Source organism: Pteropus medius, unplaced genomic scaffold, assembly GCF_902729225.1.
Source record: "Pteropus medius unplaced genomic scaffold, Ma_sr-lr_union100, whole genome shotgun sequence".
In the NCBI taxonomy this organism is placed as follows: domain Eukaryota; kingdom Metazoa; phylum Chordata; class Mammalia; order Chiroptera; family Pteropodidae; genus Pteropus; species Pteropus medius.
Window position 1 is genome coordinate 423,718 of NW_024347791.1, and position 19,158 is coordinate 442,875.

Here is a 19,158-nt window from a genome sequence, read left to right on the forward strand (position 1 = left end):
CCGGCAGCTCTGAGGGGTGGTCCAGGCCCACGGCCCCTCTCCGCCTTTCTGGAATCCAGAGCACTTGAAATCCCAGAGGTTCTCCCGAAGTCTGCAGCAAACTAGTTTTGTGGCAAAAATCTGACCTGAATTGATGAGAGACTAATTATGGTCTTTAAAAATATCTCATGTTTCTCTATGGAAATACAATGTGTTTGATTTTGGGATGCTGCCCAGACCCCGCTGGGGGCATCACTGTATACAGCACTATAATCCTTCCTAAAGTGTGAAAACCTCTGAATTCCTAAACCCACTCGGCCCAAGGGCCTGACTACAGCACGGTACATCCAAGAAACAAATTCAGAGATATCCATCCTGTCACCTGCCCAGTCACAGCTAGGTGGCGGTGCCAAGATTCTGGCCCCGTGTCCCTGACTCAGAGCCTGGGACAAAGTACAGACTGTGGCCTGACCTCTTCACAGCTGGCAGGGCAGTGTACGAATGAAAACGCAGATGTGGAGTGATCCCGCTGGCAGGTGGACCACAGGGAGAGGCAGGACCAAGCCTGGATGATGCTTTTTGTGTGACCTGCAGCCTGGGACAGAGAGGCAGAGACCTTGTGAAGGGGGGAGTGTGTCGGCCAATGGCTTTTCTCGTTGTTTACAGCTCTGCTCTTCCAACTTTCTTTGCTCTCGTGTCCCTATCAGTAAAAAAAACTTTTTGAGCACATGCCTGTGATACATAGATATTGATGTCGTTATAACTATATACATGTATCACCTTACTGTTATATTACGTACATAACAAAACCACCAGAAATAGAAATCAAAGGATGAGCTAAAGACGTAGTTTAAAATTTTTAAAGATGATTTTGTTGGTGGCACAAAAGCCTTCCGGCTTCATATGCTTGGTTATTTTGGGGGATTGTGCTTTAATGCTCTGTGACGGAGCAGTTGGAAGGTCTGGCTCCACATTCATTTGTTTTAGATGCTTTGGTTTAATGGCTGCCCTTCCTGAAAAAGATCCCTGCCTGGGACACGTAGCTGCACACAGGAAATGTATCACCGGCTTTCTTTCTAAATCGGGTTACTCATTTTTCCATCCCGTCCACTGCGTATGCAGAGGATTTGTTGAAATTTGGCTAGTACATTTCCATCCTCCCTGATGCCAGTCAGAGGTTTCTGTAAACCAAATGGAAGGTATTTCATTTTAAAGTTCTTAACACAAGTCCAAAACCCACTCAAATGCTTTAGAAATTTTTAAACAGATTAGAAAATTGCGTTACGTAGGTTTTTAGGAATTCAGATGTGAGAGTTTTTGTAAGTTACAGACTTACCCTACCACAGCAGAAACATTTCTGAATAGCCCTTATCTAGGTTTTTTCCAAAGAGCAGTTCCTTTCTCATTCATTATGAAAACATGTCTTTCCTGTGAGGGGACATATTAAACATGCTTAAAATTGTTTTGAAAACATCACCGGGAAGCACATCTCTGACAGTCAGTGGTCATAGGGGAAAAAAATAGGCAAATTTGGAACAGTTTTTTGGTAAAAGAAAGAGGTATTAGACTCAGTTGTTAGATGGGACAAGTCTTTTTGATTGCTTTTCTACAAGGTAGTAAATCTGGGATACAGATGATTTCCTGAGTTACTGCCCATCCCATTACACGTTTTATGGAAAATTCTGCTGTTCTACTGTTTCAAGCTTTTCATTATGGAAATTTTTAAATGCACGAAAGTAGAGCGATAGTATAATGAGTTTCTACCTGTCGGTCACTCTGCTTCAACAATTAGCCACATGTGGAGTCTTGTTGCATCTGTCTCCCTTTTTTAAAGAATAAATCCCAGACATCCTCTTGTGTTTCACCCTTAAGTAGTTCAGTATGCATCTCCACTGGACAAGGGCTTTAAAAAATCTTTTTTATTTTGAAATAGTTGTTGGCTCTCAGGAAATTGCAAACATAGTACATAGAATCCCACCTACCCTCCTTCCCCCAATGGTGACATCTTATAATGGCCGTAGGACAGTAACAAAACTAGAAGGTGGCCATTAGTACACTATTATTAACTAGACTGCAGGTATCATGCGGTTTTCGCCGTTTTTATGTGTGTGTCGTCCTTTGCACTTTTATCACCTGGAGATGCAGGTAGGTAGCCACCACCACTGTCAGGATACAAAGTGTCTCACCACCTGGGGGGAACTCTCTGTACTACCCTCTTTGCATTTCTGCACACCTTTGCTGTCCTCTGCCAGCCACTCGTCTGTTCTCCATCTTTATAGATTTGTCATTTTGAGAATGTTATATACATGGAATCAGATAGTATGTGACTTTTTGGGACTGGCCGTTTTCAGTAAACACAATGTTCCTGAGCTCTATCCTGATTGCTGGCTGGATCAATAGTTTGTTCCTTTTTCTTGCTGAGTAGCGTTCCATGGTCTAGATGTACCACAGTTTAACCTTTGACCTGTTGGATATTTGGATTGCTTCCAGGTTTTGGCGATTACGAATATAGCTGCTGTGGACATTCGTGTACAGGCTTTTGTGGGAACATAACTTTTCATTTCTCTAGGATAAATGTCTAAGAGTGATTACTGGGTCATATGGGTAAGTGCATGTTAGTTTTGTAAGAAACTGCTTTTTTTTAAGAGACTATTTTTCAGAGTGGCTCTACCATTTTGCATTCCCACCAGCAGTGTATGTGAGAGCTTTTCTCTACATCCTCACCAGCATTTGGTGTTGTCATTGTTTTTTGTTTATAGTGTGTACTGCTATCTCATTGTGGTTTTGGCTTGCACTTCCTTAATGGCTAATGATGTTGAACAGCTATTTATGTGTTTATTGGCCAAGTATCCTTCTTGAGTGAAATGTCTGTTCATGTCTTTTGCCCATCTTCTGATTTGACAGCTTGTTTTTTTTTTTTTTTTTTAACCATTGAACTTTGACCATTCTTGTTATATTCTAGATGTTAGTCATTTGTCAGATATGTGACTTGCAAATATTTTCCTCCACTGTCTGGCTTGTCTTTTTCAATCCCTTAACAGAGTCACAGTGCAAAAGTTTTTGTTTTTTTAGGTGAAGTTCAGTTTATCAGTTTTTCCTTTTATGGTCATACTTTTGGTGCCAAGTCTAAGAATACTTGGCCTAGTCCTAGGTTCCAGAGATTTTCTCCTATGGCTTCTATAAGGTTTGTAGTCTTCCATTTTACATTTAAATCCATGATACATTTTGAATTATTTTTTTGTACGTAATGTAAGGGTTTAGGTTAACATTTTTTTTTTTTTACTTCTGAATGTCCCATTGTTCCAGCACTATTTATTGAAAAAAGAGTATTCTTCATCTTTTATTTTTATATACCCACCATGCCATCCATTATCACACCTGACCAAATTGACAGGACTTCTGTATGTCATTTACATTTAGGGTGTCTTTTAATCCCTGGTTTATTAGTCTCAGGACCCAGTGAGGCCCACACACTGCATTTAGTCATGTCTTTGAGTCTCTGATTCTGTGACTGCCCCTCAGCCATCTTTGTTTATGAGCCACTAGTTTGTTGCGAAAACCAGGTCATTTATCCTGGAGATGGTTCTGTGGTCTGGATTCGGCTGCTGCTTCCGCATGGCATAATTTAATCTGTTCCACTGCCCTCTGTATTTCCTGGCTGCTGGCGGTTAGTTCTAGAGGCTCGTTTTGATCCCAGTTCACTTTTTGGGGAAGGGCCCTTCCTAGGTGGTGCTGTTTGCTTCCTGTGAAGCCCATCAGGAGGCTTGAAACTTCCAGTCGCTCCGTTTTAGGGATGTCTTGACTGTGGGTTCACCTGTGTGGTTCACCTGTGTTCCTTGTCAAATTCCCCATCAGCCTTTCACGTGGTTGTTTTATCATTCATTGACGATCCATACCTCCATCCATTATTTGTACTAGGAACTGTAAAATGGTCATTTTAAATTCTATTATTTTCTCTCCTTTTATTAAGGGGACTTCTGTAAAGTAGACCGACTCCCTTGTCAATTATGTATTTACCCTGAAATATTATTGATGAGAAAACGGAGCTCTGAGACATGAAGTCATTTGCCCAAGCTTTGTTATGCCACCTAAAGACGCTGCCACGTAGTCCCCGCCACTTTGAAGCCTTCCCTGACCCTCTCCCCAGCTGTGACCAAGGCAGCCAATGCTGCCTCCTGCTCTCTTCGTGCTGGGCACTCACCTCTCGTGCGTGGGGTCAGGTCTCTAGGTCCCTCCTGTTGCGTGGAGCAGGGGCGTAGAGGAGCTGTGAGCGCCTTGAGGCTGAGACTGGGTCTTCCAGTGCCCAGCACAGCCTCAGGACACATGTGCTGGAAAGGCGATTCCAGCATCTCCCCTTAGGGCTCTCTGCCTTTCCCTGGCAGAAGTTTAACATTCGATCAATTAAGAAATAGGGGAACCCGCCAGAACATCTGGGGTTCTGAGCTTCACCCTGTGCATCCTTCCCCCCTCAGGGTGAACGGACTGCATTGAAAAAAGAGGGCCATGAAAGTCCTTCTCCAAACCCCTTTCCCCAGGGGAGTGAAAGAGCTGCTCTAGCCAGCATCGCCCCTGCCTCCCCACCATCTGGGAGCTGTGCCAGGCCAGTGACCTGGGCAGGCAAGAGATCTTTCCCAGGTAGGTGGCTGTCTTGAATGCGAAAGGATGGAACTTACGTCCATCCCCCTGCCCCCGGCACACACACGCTGAACGGTTGGCGATTGGCAGGGCCTCGCGTTGTGTGCTGGGTCCAGGGAGCAAGGCGAGCTCTGTGCACAGCCTTCCAAGAGTCGCCATTACCTGCCTCCCTCGGGTGCCGGGGGCCACATGTCTGTGAATCAGAATGTTGCTTCAAACGCGTTGGGGGGATATTATGAAAACCCTCGAGGCACTTGTTGCTACCCCCGGGGGCCGCAAAACCAAGTTCCACATCATTTTTCTCATCTCTAAGATGGAGATAATGTTACTTACTTCAAAGCTGCTGCGAGAAGCAACTAGAGCTAACGTTTGGGAGATTGGTTTGTAAACCACAGGGTGTGGTGCAGCTATGTGGCGGGCACGGGTCAGGCCACGGAAACCTCCCAGCGACGTGGCCTCCTCTCCCCTCCCTGTGGCGGGACAGCGTGATCATGTCTGGTAGGCGGCTCTGGAGCAGAGGGCAGCTGATCCAGGCCTGGCTGGGGAACCGTGGTTACAGGACCAGGGTTTGAGCCCTGGCTCTGCTTTGGGGACAAGTTGCCCACCCTCTCTGAGTGGATTTCTTCTTGTGTCAGGTGTCACTCTGGGGTTGAGAGAGAGGCACTTGAGCGTGAGGGACAAAGCCCCAGGAAGAAGCTGGGCCTGAAGCCTGTGGCGTCACCTGTGGGCAGGGTCAGAGCTCAGCAGTTGCCCCTGGCTGGGGAGACCACTCGGGGGCCTCTCAACGGGTCTTTAGAACAGGACCCCTCGGAAGGTGAGGATTTAGGAGCCTTGTACTTCCTCCGGCCTCCCCTCTCCAGATCCCCATGTTTGTTCATTTAATTTGGGTTGATAGACAAAGATGATGATTTACAACCCAAGTCTTCTTTTTTAAGAACTGTTTCTGGCACTGGTTTTCAATTTTGCAACCATACTTACAGGAGCTATTCTTAGAGTTGTCACTGTGTCTCTTTTTCAAAGCTTGCCACCAGTCTTTATATAGACACCTCCATTTTTGAGTTTCTTTATATAGATGCCGTCTCCATTTTTGGTTTCTAATCAAGATACATCTCTTGGTCGGTATGTTAGAGATCATTTTTTTTTATAGGAAAATAGAAATGTAAAGGGCTCTCCTAGGATGGAACTTAGAGCTGAGAGCAGACATGATGTAGATGGTGGCAGAGATGCTGGAGCTTCAGGAGAGGGCCGGGGCCAAGCCGGGAAGCGTGGGGAGACTGTGCGCCAAAGTCAGGCTCTGGGCCCAGGTGCACCCTGGGAAGGCCCAGGAAACCTCCCATTGACGGCAGTGTGTTCTGGCAAAGAATATCAGCTCAGACTTGGCAGGGACTGTGAGCTGCTCTTGGGGTTCAGGCTGAGCTGGTTGGGTTTTGGGGCTTGGCCATTTTCTAGGTCAGGCAGCAGAGGCCCTCTGGGGCCAAGCGCATCTGTGTGGGGACACAGGGCCGGTTGGTGGGCGATCTGGGACTTGGGCTCCGGCCAGGTTCCTTTCCATAGTGCCCATACTCCACGCTTTGCATCTGTTCAGCGGTGGTCAGCTGTTCCTCTGGTCGCATTTCAGGTCATCCCAGAGGTTGTCATTCCAGCATGTTTAATCATTTAGTCTTCTTGGGCCTCTGCTGCAGGGAGATTCGGCGGCCCCAGGACAGCGTTGACCAACAGATGGCAGCACTGAAAGGGACACCTGTTAGGGCCTGGGGCTCAGATGTCCAGATCGCCTTGGTTACAGCTGTGTCTGGCGTTCCTGGGAGCACAGTCCAGGCCGGCTCTTTGACCGCGGTTCTAGCCTCTGGCCCCACATTGGTCCCTGTTTGTAAACTTCAGAGGAAAACCCTAATAATAGCTGTTCCTTGGGCAACATCTGGGTTACTTTTCAATGTGGAATCACTAATTCTTTAGCACAGGTACTGAAGTTGCCGTTAGGAAGGCTGGGGCTGGCATGAGAGACCGCGGGGGGCAGCAGGACAGGACCCTGGAATGCCAGCCCCTGTTCTACCCGCCCTTGTCCTTTCTTCCCCACCCAGCATCTTCACGTTAATTTCAGCTCTGTTCCTTGCTTCTCTGTGAAGCCCATCACATCACTTTGGAAATAACGAGTTAAAATCAATAGATGATAAAGTAAATCTTACAAATGGCCGCGGTGCCAGGCTTGGTGCCGGGGAGTCAAAGACAGAAGTGTGGCCTTGCCTCAAGGAGCGGGCAGTCCTAGGAGGATGAACACGTGAGCAAACGACAGAACTGCGTGTTACGTGTAACAAGAACTGTGTAAAATGGGTAGAAGTACGATTGAAGAAAGTGCGTGGGGCAGGCTTTCAGGAAGAGCGACACATGAGCCGAATTGAAAAAGACGAGCAGTTCAAAGGCACACAAAGTGGGAAAGGCCACAGCGTCTCCAACACGGTACAGCCGGATGGCGAGGAAGGGATGTCACCCACTGTGGAAATTGGGGAGAAATGGCAGAGAAAAGGCATAAGCCCTTAGAGGAGGTGACCTTGGCAATCAGATGGTCTCACTGGACTGGGAAGGCAGAGGCATGGATCTGGCAGGAATTACTGAGCACCTGCTGGGTGCCCGGTGCTGTTCTGGGTGCTGGAGGTCCAGTCGTGAGCAGAACTGAGCCCCTAGCCTAGGGGAGCTTGTGTCTGGTGGAAGGAGGCAGACAGTTAACAAATACACGAGTCAATGTCGTTTTTCAGATGGAGTCAGTAGTGAGTGCTCTGGAGAGAAATAAAGCAAGGAAGGTGGCCAGGAGCGCCTGGGGCGGGCGGGGGCAGGGTTGCCATGGTTTGGGGAACGGTCAGGGCAGAGACCTGAAGAAGTGTGGAGCGAGCCCTGCGGCTGGGCAGAGTCACACACAGGCCAGAGGTGGGCGCAGTTCGAAGGGCGGCAGGAGGCCCCGGCGCCTGGGGCGGAGGATTAAAGTGCGCGTTGTAGGAGATGGGGTGCAGTCGGAGTGACGAGGGCCCATCACACAGCCTCGTGGGCCGTGGTAAGGACGGCAGCTCCTACTCTGAAGGAGGCGGGAGCTTTGGAGAGTTTTGAGCAAAGGAGGGGCCCAGTCTGGCCAACATCTTAGGGACTGGACAGCAAAGATGAGGACAAGCAGAGAGCCAGGTCAGGAGCCTGTTCTGTTAATTCAGGGGAGACATGGTGGGGGTAGGCCAGGGTGACGGCTGGGGCCAGGGTGACGCATGGTCAGAGTCTGGCGGCGTTTTAAAGGTGGACGTAGAAACCTGGAAGATGCTTTCCGACGCTGCCACTCGCCCCGGGGAGAGGCTAACACTGTGATTTCCCCTCTCCAGGCCAGCTCTCCGGTCATGCCCAGGGTTCCCCCCGGGAACTCCCTGCTGCTGGGCACCATGACGGTGAGGGGGGCCGCACTGGCCCCAGATCCGGCGTTGCCCACGACCGCGGCAGCCTCGCCCAGTGTCTCCGCGACCCCCGAGGGCAGCCCCATGGCCATGGAGCAGCCTGTGTTCCTGATGACAACCGCCGCTCAGGCCATCTCCGGCTTCTTCGTCTGGACAGCCCTGCTCATCACCTGCCACCAGGTACCCAGGCCAGGCAGGAGCCCCCGAAGGCCTTCCAGAAGCATCCTGAGAGCTTTCCAGTCCAACGTAGTGTTAGTTAGGCTGGAGCAGGTGACGTTGCAATAGTAAATAGACCCAGATCTGGGTGTCACTCAGAGGTTAATTTCTTGCTCACATCCCAGCCCAGCTCAGGTCAGGTTCCATTTTGTGGCTCCAGCTTCTTACAGCTTCAGGCATCATCCATCTGACCGCTGTGAGGAAGGCACTCTGGGTATTCTGCCATCTAGATCCAGAAAAGACACTTGTCGCTTCTCACTTTCCATGGGTCAGAGCGGGTCACATGTCCAGCCCGAGCTGCAGGGAGCCTGGGAACTGTGCAGGAGCACGTGGATGTCAGCGACCCCTTTGCAGATGAGAAAATTGAGACTCAGAGAGGGAGGCGGGAGGAGACTAAGTTAGTCACGTACAGGTCGGTGGCAGAGCTGGGATGGAAGTCAAGTCTCCCATCCCATTGTGCCCACGGTCCCAGAGGAGGCTGGTGTAGGCTGAGACGTGTCTTGGCTGCTCGAGGAAGGAGGGGTTTGAAGATTGCCCAGTGAAGACGGGAGGCTGAGCCTACTTGGGTCCCCTGTCAGCTCGTCACCCGCCACCCTGTGTTCCCCATCCCTTCCAGAACCTGAGTGCTTCTAAGGCAGTTGACTCATAGCAGTCAGGGAATATTTTGTTCTCTTCCTCCGAAGCCCGGGGCTGGGCTGGGCCAAGTGTGAAGTCATGAGAGCTGTGACGAGACGCGGGCTGCTGGGGCCGGCGATCGTGGTTAGAGCAGTTCTTGGCGTTGTGTGTAGCCTTTATTTCTTTCCCCTGCTTTCTAAAAACTGCCCTTCATCCTCCCATCTTCCCAGTGAGGCAGGCAGAGCTGCCTCTGTTTACCAGGTGGGAAAATGAGACAGGATGAGGACATCACTGCAGCCACTCAGCCAGGAAACACTTCCATCCTCCAGAAGTGAGGGTCCCAGCTGTCCTGCACTCCACACCCTAAGTTAGTTAAGGGATGGGCAGGTGGGCGCCCACCTGGATGCCTGTGTTTTAGCTCCACGCTCCAGGGACCAGGTGTTGAGGAAAGCGGAGAGGGGGCTGGGGGACAAATGCGGAAAGCCTCCACTGCACCACACACACCTGGCTGTGCATGCAGGTCCCCAGGGGGCTTGTTACACCTGGAGAGTCCTCGACTGTCATTCGGACAGTCTTGGGTATGGTGTCATGGCCCTCTTGTCTGTGAGGCCGGCCTTGGCGCCACCACATGCACCCCGTAAGTTTCATCCACCCCCTTGGTTTTATGCTCACAGCAGCCTCACTGGAAGCTTCGTCATCCCATTTTACCGAGGAGGATGCTGAGGCTCAGGGTTGAGTAACTTGGTCAGAACTAGTAAGTGGCAGAGTGGGACGTCCCCTCGGCCGGGCTCCTCTCTCACGGAGCAGAAGGGTGGGAGGCGCGCCGCGTGACAGTCGGGTCTCTGGCTGACAGGCCCCTCTGCCTCCAGATCTACATGCACCTGCGCTGCTACAGCTGCCCCAACGAGCAGCGCTACATCGTCCGCGTGCTCTTCATCGTGCCCATCTACGCCTTCGACTCCTGGCTCAGCCTCCTGTTCTTCACCAACGACCAGTACTATGTGTACTTCGGCACCGTGCGTGACTGCTACGAGGGTGAGGACGGCGAGCGGCGGGGTGCCGGGGCGGGGTGCCGGGGCGGGCCCGGGGCCGGTGCGCTCTGCACCCCTCCTGCCTGGCGTCCGAGAGCCAGAAGCCCCTCTCCCCGGTTCCTCCATGAGAGGCTGCCCCCTCACTTCTTTACCCACTTCAGGGTTTCCATCCAGGCCCAAAGTGACAGGTGTAGCTAGAGTCTCACCTTGCAGATGCCCTTTGCGGTAGGGCTCCCAAAATACCATCACATATAACTGGAAGGCAGGGACCCTCAACCTGCATCTCATTTCTAGTGTCTCAGATATGGGTGTGAGGGGCACAGCAAATGAGTGGTTCATTTGTAGATAGAAACCCCAGGTACAGACAGGTCATGGTTTTATCCAGGGGTCCGTGGCACGACGCTGGCACAGTTGGGCCTCCCTCCCCATGTGTCTTAAAGTCTGAGGACTTTGTCCCAGGAGGAGCTCTACTGTGCTGCCCAAGAAGGCGACTTGCTACCTTTCGGGGGCCTCCGTTCTTTTGCGTGACGAGAAGCGTCCCCCACTCTGGTATTGAGCTCCGCATGGGCTGGGCCTGCTGCTGGGCACTGGGCTGCAAAGAGGGAAGTCCGCCCTCACCCTGTGTGCTCTCCAGGGGTCTGTGCCACCTAAAATCCCTGCAGGAGACAGAGATGCTCTCTCACTGGGGCCCAGCAGTTCCGGCCTGGAGCGGGCAGGGAGCAGGGAGCTGAGCCTTAGAGAATGGGTTGGCGTCTGTCAGGGGCGCTGAAGAGAATCCATTCTGGGCCAAGAAGAGAGCTGATCTCAGGGCGAGAGAGGAGGCCTAGTGTTACCTGGCTGGGGGCACCTGTGCAGGGGTGGGGGGTGGCTCCAGTCATCGGCTAGAGGGGGCTTGCCCCAGGAGGTAAGGACAGGGACATACACAGTCTTGCAGGCCATGCAGAGAAATTTAGATATTTTTTCTTACTGTTGACGCATAACCTGGAAATTGCGGGTTAGAAAAATATGCATGTGGAAGATGGGTGAAGGAGAGGGAGGAGAGGCTGGAGGCCCCAGGACAGGTCACAGGCCAGCCATGCCCAGGCCTGTACCCCAGAAGGCCAGCAGGGTTGGGGAGGAGGGATCCTTGAATTTAAGATCCCTGCTCTGATGCTCACCCTCCTCTCGTGGCCGTGTGTTTTCCTGTCTCCCCGAACCTGCACTGCTGGTTTCCGATGGGGCGACCAGACGTGGTTTTCCTTATGCTGTGGCTGGGCAGCTCTGACTGTGTGTCTGCTTTCCTGACCTGGGAGGGCTTTGTCCTTGGCCCTGAGCTTCATGGATATTGGAGCGCAGCATGCTTGTCCCTCGAGAAGCTGGAGTCTCTTTTTCCTGTCCCCCTTTGAACCTCTGTATCCCTGAGGACTCACAGGGCACAGGAAATGCCTTTGGACTTGGCGAGGAAATTCAGGCGCCTAACACACTGAGCCCCGTCTGCCCCTCCAGCCACGCCGGCCTCTTCTCTGGCCTGGGCACACAAGCGTTTGCCCAGTGCTCGGGAAGCTCCTCCTCTTCCTCTTCCTCTTCCTCCTTCCTGACTCCGGTGTCCCCTCAGAGAGGCCCTCCCGGTCAGTCCTCCTAGCACCCTGTCCGAGTCCCATGGCCTTGCCGCCGTGGCCGTTAAGTGCGTGCCTGGTCTGTTCCCGTTCTCCTGAGTCGACAGGTGGCTCTGTGAGAGCAGGAACGAGCGGAGAGCTAGTGCTGACAGAGCCGGGCTCATGGTCGGTGCTCACTGTTCCGTATTTCTTGAATGAATAAGAAACTGTATGAGACACCTGCTACGTGCCTTGTATTCATCCACATGGGGCCTCGTTGAGTTCCCGGCTGGTGTCCCTGCCCCGCCAGCTCTGCTGGGTGAGAATGCGAAGGCCAGGTGGGGACCTGCTCGGGTGTAACTGGGGCTCTGGAAGCACAGAGTCCTCAGGGAAACCTCTGGGTACCTGAGGAGCCGCAAAAACTTGGGTTGGAGAAGGTGGGGCCGAGAATCCTTTTCCATTCTGCTGCCAGCCTCGCATGGGTGCCCAGAGCAGCCTCCGCCTGCCATTCCTTCAGAAGCAAAAAGCTGTCCCCGGCCAAGGCGGCCCCACCTGTGTGGTCAGAGGGGCGGGGCCGGCCCCCGAAGACTGGGGCACATGGCAGAAGGGCAGGCACAGCGAGGGAGCCTCCAAACCGTCCTCACTTCGTGCCCCAGAGGAGGCAGCAGATGGTTGACGACTCCCCACACTCCAGAAGCCTCTTTGTTCAGGCCCTGCCTGTCCCAGCCTTCCTCCCAGCCCAGCCATGTAAAGGTCCTCTCAGGAAGTCTGCATCTCCTAGCAACACCATTGTTCCTCGGCCCCTCCCAGGGAGTGTACAAACAGCGCAGCAGCTGCCCTGAAGTCCCTGAGTTCACCAGCTGTGGTGTCTGAGGCCGGCTGGGCCTCCCCTTGCCCTGCCCTGCACCTCTGCTCTGCGTCTCAGACCCTCTCATTGTTCCTTAGCTGCCCTTGCCTTGCCCCTGCAGGTTTGGCGATGGGGTACCCCTTACAGTGTAAAAAGAGCCCCCTCCGCCCCCCGTTCTTTCCCCTTCCTGTCCTTCCTCAGTCTGCTGAGACCAGGGAAGGGGCAGGAATGGACCGTGCCGGAGAATTCTTGCTTCAGATCCAGCCAGCCTGTGCCAAAGCCCCTCAGAGCTGGGCTCTCTGCTAGCTGTTGGGCAGACATTTGCTTTTTTTTTTTTTTAATAGAATTAAAAAACTAAAATTTTACTTTTGTTAAAATCACACATGCATATGGTTGAAACACGAAACTACCCCAACTCCTCTTCACTCCCAAGTTTAGTGCACTTTCAACTCTAAACTGTGTTTTCCCCTAAAATAACCTAAAAATATGCTTGTGCTGTTGTTTCTTGATTTTTCAGTTTAATGTAGTGCTGTGTAGTGACTTCCTACTGTGGAAGGTTTTTGATTTAGGTACTTGCCTCCAACTATACACACCCACACACAGTTTTCTTTCCTTCTCGTCAGTGCGACTATACACAGTTTTTCTAAGCCTTCGTTCTGTGTTTGCATTGTTACATGTCTGTAAATATTGTTCAAAGCGGAGTCTTCAGTGTCCTGGGATGACATTTCCTTGTACAACTTAATTTTTCCTCCACTTACTATTTGTCTTGCTTTTGAGTTTGCTCTATGGCTTATCATTAATTTATTCCAAAATGCTTCACTGAATAAAAGAAAGCCCTCTCTGAAGTCAGACACGTCACTTACTTTGTTAGCTCTGGTGGCATTCCTCCTGGAGCCCTGCCCTTCTTGCCCCTACCTGGACAGGCTGCTTCCGGACGCCCTACCTCTCAGCTGTGCTTGTGGGTCTTCCCTTCACCGTCAGCCTCGGAATCCTGGTCGCTTCTCCTGTGCTGGACCCACCCGTTCCCTGGATGCCATTTTCCCCCTCGTTCACGATTTGCTCTCTCTTTTGGGTTAGAGCACATCTTCCAGGAACTAACCGAGAAAAAAGCGGGCATGGGAGTTCTATATTTTGAAATCTGAACATTGTCTGCCAAATGTCTTTATCGTACTGTTTATTTGATTACTTTTCAGTGGGAATACAGTTCTAAGTGGGAAATCATTCTCCCTCTGAATTTTGAAGGCACGTTTTACTGTCTTTTAACTTCTAGAGTTGTTTTTGCACAGTTTGCTGGATTCTGATTCTTAATGTCTATATGTGACCCGCTTTTTTCCCTCTTGCTTACTTTATCCCCAGGGTTCTGAAATTCACTGTGCCGGGCTCTTAGTGGCCCCTTCACTGTGGGAACTTCATGTCCAGACGTCTGGGAAATTTTCTTGTTTGTGTCTTTGATAATTCCTTTCCCTCTCCTTTGTTCTCCCTTTCTGGAATTCCTGTTCGTAGGATTTCGCACTTCTGGATTGATCTTCGAATTTCCTTTACAGTTCTCCAGCTCGTTTTGTTATGTTTTTCAGGAACTTTTTTTTTTTTTGATCTTCACATTTGAGCTTTTACACAGAAGGTTTTGTTTTCTTTATCACGGTGTGACACGTCGGGCACGCGTCCCTGTTCCTTTTTTTACAGCCCTCGCGCTTGGTGTCGCGTAGCTCATTGCAGTTTTCTCGTTTCCTGCATCTCTGTCTCCTGACTCCCTTTCATATGTTTGTTTGCTTTGGTCTTTGACCTTTGCGTTGGAAGCGCTCCTCAAATATTTGCTGTCCTTGGCTATTTTTCATATTTAAGAATGGGGCTTCCCCGGCTGGGCCTCTCAGTTGCGTGATAGGACACGGGGCATTTCTTCTGCTATTTTTATGCCCTGGTAGGGACAGGCACCAAATGAAGATTTTTTTTTTTGATCCTGGGCCTGTTTCCCCAGAGAAAAATATTCTTATCTCCTGCCTGGGAGGTACAAGCTGGGCAAGGGTGCAGAGGAGGAGAGGGACGTGAGCATCTCACGCTTCGTATCCACAGCTCATCTCTCTTTTCTGCAAGTCTCCTCGTTGCTGCCCAGCTGGGCCAGGCTTTCTGAGGACAGAGCCATCCATTTCCACCCGTCTAGAAAGTGAAAACCCAGTAGCTCCACGTGGAGATTGGTAGCCAGATTTCCCATCTGCGCCCTTACTCATAACCATCAGAGTCACCTGGTACGTCCAGTGCTAGGGGTTCCTGGGCTTCTCGTTGGCTTCCTCCCCTCCCCAGGTCAGTGACCACGCTGCACCTTCCAGAGCTTTCGTTGACATCCCTCGTCAGCCGCCTCTGGTGCCATCTCCTTGTCCTTGAAGGTTTATGCTTTTCTGCCCATTCGTTCTCATTTTAGTGGCGTTCTGGGGCAGGGAGCGGGGAGTGGAGATAAACTGCTGGGATCAGTGGTAGTACTGCCATTTTCAAAGGAGAAGGCCGAGTCTCAGAGAAGTGAATGACTTGCGCAGGGTCCCCCTGCCCGTGTGCCTCTCCCTGGTGAGGGCCGTGACTCACAGCCATCCACCTAGCTGCGACGTGCCTAGCTAGCAGTGGCTGTGACAGAGCCAAGAATTACAAGAGCTCAATCAATCAGAATAAGAAAGATATTCAGAAGAAACCAGTAGGAGATCTTGAGAAATCAGTAATCCAGGTGGCAAGAAGCAGCCGCAGGCAGGATCAACAGAGGACAGGAAAGCCACAAGGAAGGACGAGAGTGGCTTGGAGTGTGGGGTCTTTAGCTTCGGGCAGCGCCCCTGCCACCACGGCTGTAGTTCAGCGTATCCGTTATTGTCTGTCGTGATCATCGGTCACTGAAAAAAGGGAAGGAACATTTGAGGTCCCTATTTACTGAGCAGAGAAGATTTCTGTCCAACGTGATCGAAATTAAGTTTCGGGCTCGTCCACCAGTTATCTGAAACATGGAATGTCCACGTGTCTCTGTGTAGCAAAGATGGCCAGGCAAACCGCAGCTGAGCTTCAGGTATGCTGAATGGTGGCGGAGGAGAATTAAGCAGGTAACCCAGAGTCGCCTCAGGTCCTCCAAAGAGGCACCACACCCTGATGCCTGCAGGCACTCTCGGCAAGTGCCGACAGACAGAATTAGCCCCCTGCCTGCTGCCCACCCATATTAGAATTTCGTGAGGACTCCTGATTTTGGGGGCTGCCGGCAGAGACGGCTGCTGTTGCAGTTTTCCCCTTGGGTGTGGGAGGGCGGTGCTGGGTAGGAGGCTGGGTGCAGGGCAGTCTCTTCGACTACAGCATCCTGTCCAGGCCGCTTCAGGTTAGAGAAGCTGCCACTGAAGAAAGAAAGCCTCGAGTCTCGGGATTGGAAGGGACCTGTAAAGTGTCAGCTTCTTGGAACCCCGTTAATAATATCTGCTAAGAGGCTGCCCAGTCTCTGATTTCACGCTTCCACTGGCAGAGAGCTCACTACCTTCTATGTCTGAAGACTGCCTGTCAGGAGTTATTATACTAGGCTGAAGTCCTAGGATCCATCCCAAGGACCAAGTGGGTCTTGTCTGAGCTTCTGGACAAGGTCACCATCACTTATGTGAAGAGAGTGACCGTGGTGTCTTCCCTCCAGGCCTTGAGGGTCCAGTGCAGTCTTAATTTCATCTCCATCATGGTCCTTCTCTCCTGATTGTATGCGTTTGTCGCTACTTCATTTAGGATTTAGTATCTAGGATAGAGCAGAAGGTTCCAGGTACCTGATTATCACGGGAGAGAGGGAGGGAGTGTGGGGGAGACGGAGAGACAGACAGACGCAGACAGAGAGACACCATCCCTTTCCTCATGCTGAGGCCCTTTTCTAGATAGAAAGACCTGGTCTGTGGGTCCTTTGGTCACTTATGTGTCCCCAGGGCCTAGCACAGAGGCTGTAGTGAGTATTCAAGGAGGTCCAGAGTTTTCTTTCTCTAGGGCCTCTCCAGGGAACCAGAACTCGAACTGTGGTCAGAGGGATAGTCAGGTGACAGTGCTGCTGACTGAGAAAGCTACTCAGTCTTTTTACTTATGTCCAGGGCCAGCGTAACTTCGTGTTTGTTCCCGGGCTGTGTGTCGAATGGTCCATTTTAAACACCCTAGCTGGGGTGTCGGAGGTGCTTTAGCACGGCTCTGTCACTTTCTAAGAGGGAATCGATTTGTCCAGATGGTCAGTGGGTCCTGGTGTGGGCTGGTTGAGTCATCCTGAGGAGCTTCTGTCTTGTCTCCCTTCTCTGAGAATGCGTTACTGACTCACTAATGATTGCTTAAAGGAAACCGTCAGCAAACCGGTATTATACAGACTGGCTGGCCCCAGAGCACTGTTAAAAGGTCAAGAACCTTGAGCTAAGAGATGGATGAAACTTGATGATTCTGACCAAACACAGAGCTCGACCACGTCATTCAGGGCGTTGCCGATGTCCACGTGACCGGATGTGTGCTCGCGCACCAGGCCGTCCTCAGGAGTGGACTGCAGGACGGCCTAGCTTGGGAGGGCAGTTCCGCATGCGGGGGGCTGTTCCGCATGCGGGGGGCTGATGAACTTCAGCCCCCGTGGGTTCTCCGGGTTTTGTCTTTGGGAATTGGAAGTCTGATCACTTGGGGAAGGCACGGCTTCCCCACCCATGAGGTGAGCTCCTTGAGCACAGAGCTGAGTGCAGACGTACCTGCCTGCCCTGCCTTGCCAACCTCACCTGGAGTTATGACCATGTTTGCGCATCCCTTCCTCCCGTGTTGACTGAGGACATGTGAGTGTTGCGACCCCTGGTAGTTGTTGGGATAGGCCTCAGTTCCTACCTGCAAGGAGTTTACAGTCCTGAAAAACGCAATAGGTGACACTGTGGACCGCTTGGCCTGGCCTCGGCCATATCTAAGGCGCCACACTCATCCACCGCCCCGTCCTCACAGCAACCCCATGAGGAGGGAGCTCTTGTTATCCCCAGTGTATAGATGAGGAAACCGAGGCACAGAGTGTTTAAGAAACTTGCCTGAGGCCACACAGCTCCTCAGTGGTGGAACCGCGGTCCATACCCAGGCGGTCTGGCTCCAGGGTTCATGGCTTTCCTGCTCTTTTGTGCCGCCACTTGTACTAGAAGAATCAGATGGATGAGCAGAGAGGTCATGGCGCGTGAAGTGAGCATGACGACAGGACAGAGGAGGCCACCAAGGAGGACATGGCATCTCAGCTGGGTCTGCCTCTGGGGGTTAGCAGGCTGTGCCACCTCAGGGAAGCGTGGGAGGTCATGGCACGTGCTGGCTGTGTAAATAATTATCCCCAGAACGGTGTGAAACAGCCATTTATTCACGCATAGTGCAGATCAGGAATTGGGACAGGGCACGATGGGGTGAGTTTACTCCTGCTTTGTGATATCTGGGTGTCACCTGGAGAACCCAAAGGCTGGAGAGGGGTCACCTGAGGTCTGGTTTGCTCACGGGTCTGGCAGTTGATGCTGGTGTCAGCTGGGGCCTCCGTTCCTCCCACAGGAGCCTGCCCACGTGGGCTGTGCACACGGACTAGCTTGGGCTTCCTCACACGGTGGCTGGGTCCACAGGCAGGCATCTCCAGAGAAAGAACCAGAGGAAAGAGGCCTTTTCTAAACCCAACATCGAAAGTCACTAAGTGTCACTTCCGCCGCTGTAGTCAGCCCCATCCACCCAGATGTAAGGGAGAGAACGAGACCACATCGCTCAGTGGAGCAGTGTCAGTGTCAGAGGGCGGGGCTGTCTTTGGAAAATACCATCAACCACAGTAGAGCCGGACCCAGCACGGGATGGACACAGCTGTTCTACTTGGCCTTGTGTGGTTTTGGACAAAGGTTATTAGCAGGCTGACGTCAGGTTTGGCTTGATGCGCCCTTCCCCCCAGATACCTTACAGCTCTTGTCAGTGATGAGTGATCTGGAGCTCAGTGGAGATGCCTGCACTCAGCAAACATCCTGAGATGCTTTCATGCCAGGCAGGCAGTGCGTAGGGTCTTCAGCCCTGTCAAGGGACACTGGCCCTGAGGAAGGCAGGCAGATGACCAGTAATGGCCTGGCAGCCACACTGAGAGAGTGCTGCTGAATGCCAGCCACCCTTCCAAAGACTTTGCATATTCACTTCAGCCTCGCAATCACCTGTCAAGAAAGGCGTCCCTGTTACCCTCACTTAACAGAGGAAACCAAGGTGCAGAGAGGCTCACGCTACCTGGTGGCAGAGCCACGGGGCAAATCCTCTGCTACATGTGTATAGAAGGACAGTCACAGCAGTATGGTAGATGCCATAGGTCATGTTTAGAGGGGGTGCTACCTGAGGGCAACAGCGAATGGTGTAAAGCACCCCAAATATGTTCCTTTCCAAATTGCCGAAGGCCAGCTTTTGCCTAAAACTGTCGCCAGGATTTTATGTGCTTCCCTGCACATCAGCAGGTCCGTGGGTGAGAAAGCACTGGCCTGGGGTGGTGGCCAGCGACTTCTCAGGGTGGGTGGTGCTTGACAGGTCGGAGAAGTGCAGAGGGAAGGGCGGCCCAGGTAGTGGGAACAGCCAGCCCAAAAGCACGGAGGGGACAATAACCTGCCGAGGGAAAGGCGGTCATCTAGCGTGGCTGGGAAGAAAGTGTGAGGGGTGTCAGGGACCAAGTCACCCATCAAAAGACCTTGAGTGCCAAGCCAAGGGGCCGCACCAGGGAGCCCGGAAGGTCTTTGTGGTGCAGGGGATGGCAGGACGAGATGAGAAGGAGCCCGTCCTGGCCCGTTTTGACCCTCCCCTCGGCCTTGCTCCTTTGCTGGGCGCCTCTCCTCGTTCCCCTGCCCTTG

At 52.0% G+C, this 19,158-nt stretch overlaps 1 protein-coding gene across 7 annotated transcripts in view; it reads left to right on the forward strand.

The window, feature by feature from the left end:
- Positions 1 to 19,158, forward strand: part of TMEM184B (transmembrane protein 184B) — a 48,071-nt gene that overhangs the window by 14,062 nt on the left and 14,851 nt on the right. For 5 of the 7 annotated variants that reach the window (XM_039877686.1, XM_039877690.1, XM_039877685.1 and 2 more), the window contains 2 exons: positions 7,974 to 8,222; positions 9,743 to 9,908. In XM_039877686.1, the coding sequence (XP_039733620.1) occupies positions 7,989 to 8,222; positions 9,743 to 9,908 (400 nt within the window). In that variant the 5' untranslated portion in view covers positions 7,974 to 7,988. Of the gene's footprint in view, positions 1 to 4,599; positions 4,615 to 7,973; positions 8,223 to 9,547; positions 9,628 to 9,742; positions 9,909 to 19,158 lie in introns of those variants that run through there. The other 2 variants (XM_039877688.1, XM_039877691.1) reach the window with 2 other exon arrangements.